Raw genomic sequence first — 8,134 nt, forward strand, 5'->3', positions numbered from 1 at the left:
ACCTAAGAAAACTGGCCCACACTACAATCAGTAATTCCACTCTTGACTTACTTTCCAAGTATTTTATTTCCGTCTCGTCATCATCAGTAAACCAAACACTTGTCTCCACTATTCATCGGTGTGCCCAGGGCACATCCAAATTCCCGCCCGAACTCCGCGGAATTGCTCAGCGGTCCATTCACATCCCATCTCTCCGGTGTGTGCTGCATCAGGGGCATCGATTCCAAGATGGCTTCCTGGTTGTCCTTGGCCCAGCAGCGAGTCTGTGCGAAGTATATGAAGAACAACTGCGTGTTGGTGAAATTCAGCTCCGGCAGTGTTTCCTTGGCCAGCAGTAAACGCATATTGTGATCCTGCTGCTCCAGCCAAGCCAAATAGGCGTTAAAGGCCAAGTTAAGCCCGCTGCCCTCGGCTATGATCTCCCTGAGCCTGGTCGCATTGCGAAATTCGCCAGGTTCATTGTACAAGTAACTGCTGTACTGAGCCCGCTGGCATTCGCTGACATTCCGGTAGCCAGACATGGTTAGCTCGTTCCATTGGGACGTCGCCTGTGGATGATGGTTCCATCCCTCGTCGTCGAAGGCCTGAACCAATGCGCTGGCCAATCGTTGGCCCAGTAGAGCATATTTCAGTGCCCTGGGATAGTAGTAATTGTAGAAGGGAGCCTGCAGCAGACCCCATCCCACCAGGACCATTTGCTGACGCGGAGATAGGGCAGTTCGCACCTCGAATGCCTCCAGATCCCCTCCATCCAAATTTAAACTGTTGCCTTTCAGGCGCTCGAACTGCTGATGAGATTGATATTTGAGAACGATCTCCAATCGACGCCAGTAGTCCTCCGATTTCTGGAACTGCAAATCGGAGAGATCTAAGCTCTGGTAGTCCGGCAGTGAGAATCGATATTGCGACGATCTCGTCCTGGCCGCTCTGCGATCATTCTCGTCCATCCATTCCACACGGAACTGCTCCTCGAGCGCCTTGATCACATCGTTGAAGATTTCGTCCAAATCATGTTTGGCATTATCGCGCTGCACATGCCGCTGGAACATCTCACCCAGAACCTGGGGAAAGAGGCGCTGCGTCACCTGGACGCACTGGCGGGCCCGTTCCGATGGAGCTGCCTCCGGCGGCTGATTCAGTTCGTTGAGGGCCAGGTACATAATGTAGCCACCAACGGTGATGCGGTTGTTGCCTCTAACAGTCTTGACCAAATGTTTTAAATATTCCGGGGAGCGGAGGTAGACTTTTTCTGGATACCGACTCTCTAGGGTGACCTCTACAAACATTTTGAAGTCCAACTGATTGCCCATCTCGTTGGTGAGATCGACCAGGGTCACTCCTCCATTTTGGCGACGCAAACGCTCTTGGCCAGTTCGCGAGCGTGCTCCGTAAATGGGAACCGGCCCCAGAGGTTGAGACTCCTCCTCGGGCTTTTGAATATCCTGCACTCCTATTTGCTTGCAAAGTTCGAATTCGAAACGGATTATATCTCCGGCAAACCGAGCCGCCTCACCGGTTTCCAAGCCAAACCAATCGCGCATGTTGTTCGTCACCTGCTGCTGCACCTGTTCGTAGACCTCATCCTTCACTTGAGCTCCCAGCGTGGCCAACGCATTGCAGTGCTCTGCAGGGATTATGGTTAGCTTGGGCTCACCAAGGTATATGCTATTCCCTTGCATATTCTGTAGGTTCAGGTCGATTTCCAAACCCAGAAGTATTTCCAATCCGTAGTTCCTTCTGAATTCACCCATAGTTTGCACCCACTGACGGTTATGCTGCCAATTAGAGTTGGGCACATTGCGCAGTCCTCCGTTGTCCTTAAGGATCTTCATCAGGAATTGACGTCTTTCGTGGGCATTTGCTTCCACGGCCACGCAGGATTCGTAGAAGGCTCTCACTTTTCGGACATTCGCCATACTGGGACCACTATAGCCATTCGGATGATTTTGTGGTTGAAGGGGCTGCGTTAGTAGCTGTTGCAATTGGTCCGAGATTTTGGACTCCATCACCTGCTGGGCTGTAGCCAACTCTCCCGGGCGTAGCTGCCGCTTGTGATAACCACCCCACTTGCCACAGGCGTACTCAAAGAAATCCGTACAGGGATCGACGCTTAGGTTCATGTACTTTTGAACATTCGATGCCATTTGTTGGCGCACCATATGCTCCTCACGTGGATCCTGAAAGCTTCCACCCATCTGCAGGCGATTCATGGCGTTATGTCGTCCCTCACTCACATCGCAAAGCTGGATCCCAAGGAGGAGCAGGAATTCGAGCAGAAAACTCAACCAAGCGCTTCTGGTAGCACTCATCTTGGCGTTAAAAAATCGACTGAGCTGTTTGGAGGCTTGATAAGCCACGGATCGGTAGCATCTCCAGGCTGGGCTTGAACCTGGGAGAACTGGGTCAAGTTCGCTCTTAGTCCCTGAGGGTTATCGCACCCATTGGAGCTCTGAAATCCGCGAGAGAAGTAAACAAACTCGGCCTCGCCTGCCGAGATCTTGGCATTGACAACAAAATATCACTAGTCGCTCGGTGACAAGGTTTTTCTATTATCAATCTAGCGAATGTTGTAATTTTAAAGTACTAGAAGGCTTATAACCTTTTCCAGACAGGGAAGCATTTCCGATCTTTAGTATAGAAGTCTCAGCAATTCTATTGAATGTAGAGTATTTAAATAAAGCAAACAATCTGTCTAGATATGCTTTATTTTACAACTCTAAGCGTTAGCTGTAGAACATTCCAATGTAATTCTTTATTTTCATAAAAAACAATCGTAAGGGTAGTTAGTGGTTCTAGTAAGGGTATATTTCATTTGTCAACGAATTGGTGTATTGTTTATAATCAAATTATAATTATTTTTAGTATATAGTACACTTGCTGGCAGGATTCATGGGAGAGCCAATAGGACACCGGAATTCCTTCGCGAATTCCGCTGAATTGCGCAGTGGACCGTTCACCTGCAGACGTGTCCAGGTATGATTCTGTCGTGCGCTGTAGAGGAATCCCCCCGGTGTCCATTGGTCATCTCTGGGACGAATCTCCTCCAGACTACAGTGCTGCTGAGCGTAGGCCACAAAGAAAAGAGCCGTGTTCGTGTAATTAAGTTCCGGAAGGGTCTCCTTGGTCAGCTTACTGAAGTCGTTGTTTGGCTCTTGGAATCCCAGCCAGGTTAGATATGCCCGAAAGGCGACATTGAGGGCTCCACTGTCCGTGATCAACTGCATGGTAGCACTCTCATTGGATCGCAAATAGTGTTCCACCTGGCGGGCAAAGCACTTGCTTCGAATGTGATACTCCCAGGCTGTTTGGCCATCCCAATTGTCCCGCTCGAGCAGCCCAACCGACCAGTGGGGATCGTCGAAAGCCATTACCAACTGTTGCGCCAGCTTAACGCCCAGAGTGGCATAGCGAAGGGCGTGGCCATAGTGGAGATCGTAGGCTGGAGGCTGCAGCAGTGCCAATCCCATATCCAAACGTCGCTGAACTGGTCGCAGGCGCACCCTGGCTTCAAAAGCCTCCACGGGATCCGAGGGAGCTGGCATGAATTCCTCGAAGAGGCGGTTATTTCTCTGCGATTGAACCGCACCCAACAGCTGCCGGAGATTGTGCCAATAGTTTCCGCGCTCCAGCTGCAGTTTGAGGATCAATGGGCGCTCGTAGCCCGACATCTCAAGCTTGAGGTTCCTTAGCTTATCTTGACCCACTCGCTGGCTGCCCTCCACCAACCAGTCTGCACCCAAACTCTGTCTGAGGGCTGTCTTTAGTTTTTCAAACAGGTTATTCAGATCTGTTATATTATCCTCCGTTCCGTACTGGCGGGCATATAGTTCTCCCAAAGCAGTCGGAAGTAGTTCTTTGGTTCGTTCCAGGCACTGCCCTTTTCTCAAATGAGGGCGATCATCCAGGGGGAAATTCAGAAATGACACCGCTCGGTACATAATGTAGTTGGCCACCAGGCTGATATTGTGAGCACCCACAGTGCGTTTAAGCTGGCGAAAATATTCCGGTGATGCCATGTAAATAGGCTTGGAAATATCCGTGTCATAGCTGGCCCTCACATATGATGCCAGATCGAGTTCGAACGCATTTGAGAACTCACTCAATGTTTTGCGGCTGTAATTTGCCACGTACAGTTGTTCTTCGCCATCCCAGGGATAAAAGGGACCACCTTGCATCCCGCCACATAGTTCATGCTCGAAGCTGAGGATGTCGGCGGCCAGGCGAGCGGATTCCTCATGCCCCAATGCCAACCAAGACTTGAGTTCTGAAGCCACTCGAAGCTCCAGGGGTTCGTAAATGGAGTCCCTGATGTCCAAGCGATTTCGGGTGCACAACTCGGGAGGAATTATAGTGCTGGGTTCGCTTAAATACAAGCTATTCTCGTTCACATTGCCGTAGTTATAACCCACCCGGAGTCCGATGAGGATGTCCATTCCATAGTGGAGCCTCAGGCGACCCAGTACACTTAGCCAATCGTAATCGTGGTGGTGCACCGCCCATTGGGAACCCGGAACCGCTGGAAATCCTCCATTCTGGGTGATGAATTCGCTAAGAAATTGCTGCTGCTGCTGGCTCTGTTGGGCCTGTGCCGCCACGCAAGACTTGAAGAACTCCTTCGCCTGTCGAGCTATGACGCTGTCCTCCCTCCTCACAGCCTCCTCCAGAAGGAGGAGAAGTTCTCGGTCCGTTTGCTGCTGCAGTTGCTCCCTCGGCGTGGAAGTTGATTTCCAATTGCCACAGGCATAGGCATAAAAATCCACACAGGGATCGACACTTGTGTTCACATGACCGCCCATCTCGTGTGCCTTTGCACGACGCACCGGCTGTTCCGATTGGTAGATCCGCTGAAAGGGTGGTGGTGAATCCTCGCCAGAGACCCAAGCATTTTGCTGGAGGTGTGGCAGCCAGAGGAGCCATAGGAAAACTGTTGTCCAAGCCGGGTCCGACATGCTGCCGGAGCTCGGTGAAGCTTTCGACTGCCTTCTCCATTCGCAATCGCATTCAGGCAGCCGAGAGTCCGAATTGATATGACCAAGGGTCAGTCGGGGTTATCGGTCCCAAAGAGAGTAAAATGGGCAGAGAAAGAGATTTGCTTCCAGAAACTAAAGGGAATGTTGTAAGCATTACAGAGCGTTACTCTGTAATCATATGACTCATATTTTACTCAGAAATGCTTGCGTAATTAGATTAAGATGTGTCTTCTTTGATGCTCTTTTAGGTAAATTTGTAAAGAATTTAAAAGATGTTACAAATCGAAATAATTAAGCTAAAAGTTCAAAATCGTTCGAATTTCTAAAATAACTTAAATTTGAACATGATATTTAAAATAACACTCATTCCTTAAAACATTACATTTTCCTAATAAGCTTTTAAAAGTACAAATTTTAAAATTAAATTATTCTAAAGTTATAATAAGTGGCGCTAGTTAGGCTCCGACAAAAAACCAGATTTTAAAACTTTTGACGAATCTGCTTTCCCATCACCAATCCTGAACTTCCATTAAGTCGAATATCCAAAAGTTATTTGAAACTTGGAAATAGGTATCGTAACATGAGAAACAAGTTACCGATAAACTCAAACAAAAGTATGGAAAGTGCAACAAAGCTTTTATTTCGTAGACTGGTGGTATAAATCTATTAAATATGGATGGCAAATATTATTTTCTCAGTAGAGGGTGCACTTGAAGCGGGCGTTCAGCTTATCGTCCCTGGAGCAACCGAAGGCATTGGCGAAGGGTTGAGAGTTGGATAGCGCCGTGTTGATCCGCAGCTGCTCGGGAAGCTCATCGAAGTGCTCCAGAGATTCCGGGTAATCGGTGCAGTACAGCTGCGCATAGCCCAGGTAGAAAAGCTGATTGTTATCGTGATCGAGTAGCGGAAGTCGTTCCCGCTGATAGATAACCGGAGTTTCGGCCGCATTCTTAAACCATTGCTGATAGGCGCGATAGGCGATATCCAAAGCGCCATTATCGGCCACAATTCGGCGCAGCAGATCCTTATCGTGCACGGGCTTACCCTTGTACTCCACAAAGATGGCATACTGCTCCTGGAAGCACTGAGTGCGGCGGGAATACGAACTCTCCGAGGTGTTGTCCCACCAGTTGTTTTGATAACCATAAGAGTCGTAACGCCTGCCCACTCCATCGAATCCATGGAGCATTTGCCGAGCGAGAAGCACACCCAAAGTGGCGTATTTCAATGCATTCGGATAGGCGGGATCCCAGAAGAATCTTGCCTGCAGGAAGGTGATCGGCACCTGGATGCGGTTCTTCTGGATCTCGTAGTGCGGCAGCTTGTACACTTCATCCTCGACCACCGGTTCCTCCATCAGTTTGGCCAAACCGCGTTGTGTCTTCCACTTGAGGACCTCTACCAAGTTCGGGTAAAAGCGTTCCACGTGCAGATTAAGTCCGTGCATCTGGCGGATCAACTTGTTGTCGTCGTGGGTTCGAAACTGCAGCTTCAAAGACTCCAGCTTGGTGATGGCCTTCTGCCTGGTCTCCAACGTAAGCCAGAGTAAGCGCTCCGAGGCCTGCAGATCCTCGCGAAAGACTCGTTTGATATCCGACCATGTCGACTGTAGCTCATTGATCATCTGCATGTGATTGTAGTTGCGATGGAACAGGCTCTCCAGCTGATGGGGGAAATACTGCTGGGCCAACTGGACACACCAAATATCCGGTTGCTGGGATGGCGGCACTCGAGCAGCATCCAAAGCCTCCAGAGCCTTCCACATCGTGTAGTTTGCCAGCTGCAGCTTGGGCGTTTCCCTTATCACATCCACCAAATTGGAAAGATAATCCTCTGGCGTCTCATACAAATCCATGTATAGGTTGTCGTTGAAGATGAGCTGCAAATAGCGGGTAACATCTACAAAGCTACCATAGGCGGACTTCATCTCGGCGGCGGTCCTTTGGCGAGTGGTTTGTTCCAGGGTGAGCGCCGCATTGTGTGGCAATCCCTTGGCCAGCTGCTGCTCTATTTGGACCACCTGAGTGGCCACCTCTTGCAGCCAGTGTTCCGATTGTTCCGGGAAATATAGATGTAGCTTCTTCTCGATCGAACGTTCGTAGAGTTCCAAAGTGCCTTCAAAGTGGTCATCCAAATAGTGGCGGCGTGACATGGGAAATTCGGGAGCGCCGATCTTCAAGCGATGCATTTTCTCCTCCTTGTAGTCGAGAATTACACTTAAGCCTATAAAGATGTCCACGCCAAGAGAACGTTTCAGAGTGGCCACCACCTGCAGCCAATCGTACTCGTACTGATACCAGGAGGGAACTCGAATCTCCGGCCATCCACCACGGAAGTCAGCCACATTTTGCAGGGTGGCCAATGCGGATCGGGTGTCGTTGGCTTGAAGGCGGCACGAGTTATAAAAGTTCTTCAACTGCCGATCCGCACTGTTCTCAGCACCTCTTGTGGCACTCTTGAGCATCTCAGCGCTTTTCCTGATGTATAGCTCCTGCAGTTCCTCCAGGTAATTGGTCCGTTGACTGGACAAACGAGCCGGATGCAAACGCGGCCAATTGGCGCAGGCATAGTTGTAAAAGTTGGAACAAGCCTCCTCTTTATCCTCGCCCATGTAAGCCTTAATGTGAGCCGCTTTGGCCAGTCGCAGGATGTCGTAGGTATAATTTGCGGCCAAAGGATGTGGAAGGGAAGCATCACATACGCAGATGGAAAGCAGGATGACTCCCAGCAGGAGCCGAAACGGTTGATAGACCATTATCTAAGACGTTATAGCGACTTTTGCCGTGTGATCCGAATGATTGCCCAAACGAAACTGAGCGGGAATCGAGAGAAGCGTCGATTTTTGACTTGAACAGAGGCTTATCGTCGACTGCTTGATTGGTTAATTAGTTTCATTAACCGATGCAGCGAATTTGCTCAGCTTCTCAATTGCGCGACTGACCTAAAATTCTAATTTGAGTGCTCATTTCCATCTATTTCTCTTTTTCTCCCGCATCTTGTAATCGCGTTTTGTGGGCTGTATTCGCACTTGACCCTCAAGGTAGCTGCTCTCAGAGCCCCCGACTCTTATATGTAAATGTCTGTACTCATATAGTTAATGAGCTAATGACTTTTCCGAGCCCAAGGTTGGGGCAGACTCATCATCATCCTGTAGTTGTAGTGTA

General features: G+C 49.5%; 3 protein-coding genes across 3 annotated transcripts; all 3 read right to left on the reverse strand.

Moving 5' to 3' along the window:
* Positions 1-47: 47 nt before the first annotated feature.
* On the reverse strand, positions 48-2,346 carry Nepl13 (Neprilysin-like 13). The gene has a single exon (XM_036817094.3). It carries the CDS (start codon positions 2,307-2,309, stop codon positions 84-86), a length of 2,226 nt encoding a protein of 741 aa, XP_036672989.3. The 5' UTR covers positions 2,310-2,346; the 3' UTR covers positions 48-83.
* Positions 2,347-2,687: 341 nt separating this feature from the next.
* On the reverse strand, positions 2,688-4,985 carry Nepl14 (Neprilysin-like 14). Its single transcript, XM_017069396.4, has one exon. It carries the CDS (start codon positions 4,947-4,949, stop codon positions 2,859-2,861), a length of 2,091 nt encoding a protein of 696 aa, XP_016924885.4. The 5' UTR covers positions 4,950-4,985; the 3' UTR covers positions 2,688-2,858.
* A 604-nt stretch (positions 4,986-5,589) lies between these two features.
* Positions 5,590-7,790, reverse strand: Nepl15 (Neprilysin-like 15). Its single transcript, XM_036817095.3, has one exon. The coding sequence runs from the start codon at positions 7,723-7,725 to the stop codon at positions 5,665-5,667; it is 2,061 nt and encodes a 686-aa protein (XP_036672990.3). The 5' UTR covers positions 7,726-7,790; the 3' UTR covers positions 5,590-5,664.
* Between the last annotated feature and the right edge of the window lie 344 nt (positions 7,791-8,134).

This window comes from Drosophila suzukii, chromosome 3 (assembly GCF_043229965.1).
Source record: "Drosophila suzukii chromosome 3, CBGP_Dsuzu_IsoJpt1.0, whole genome shotgun sequence".
In the NCBI taxonomy this organism is placed as follows: Eukaryota; Metazoa; Arthropoda; class Insecta; order Diptera; family Drosophilidae; genus Drosophila; species Drosophila suzukii.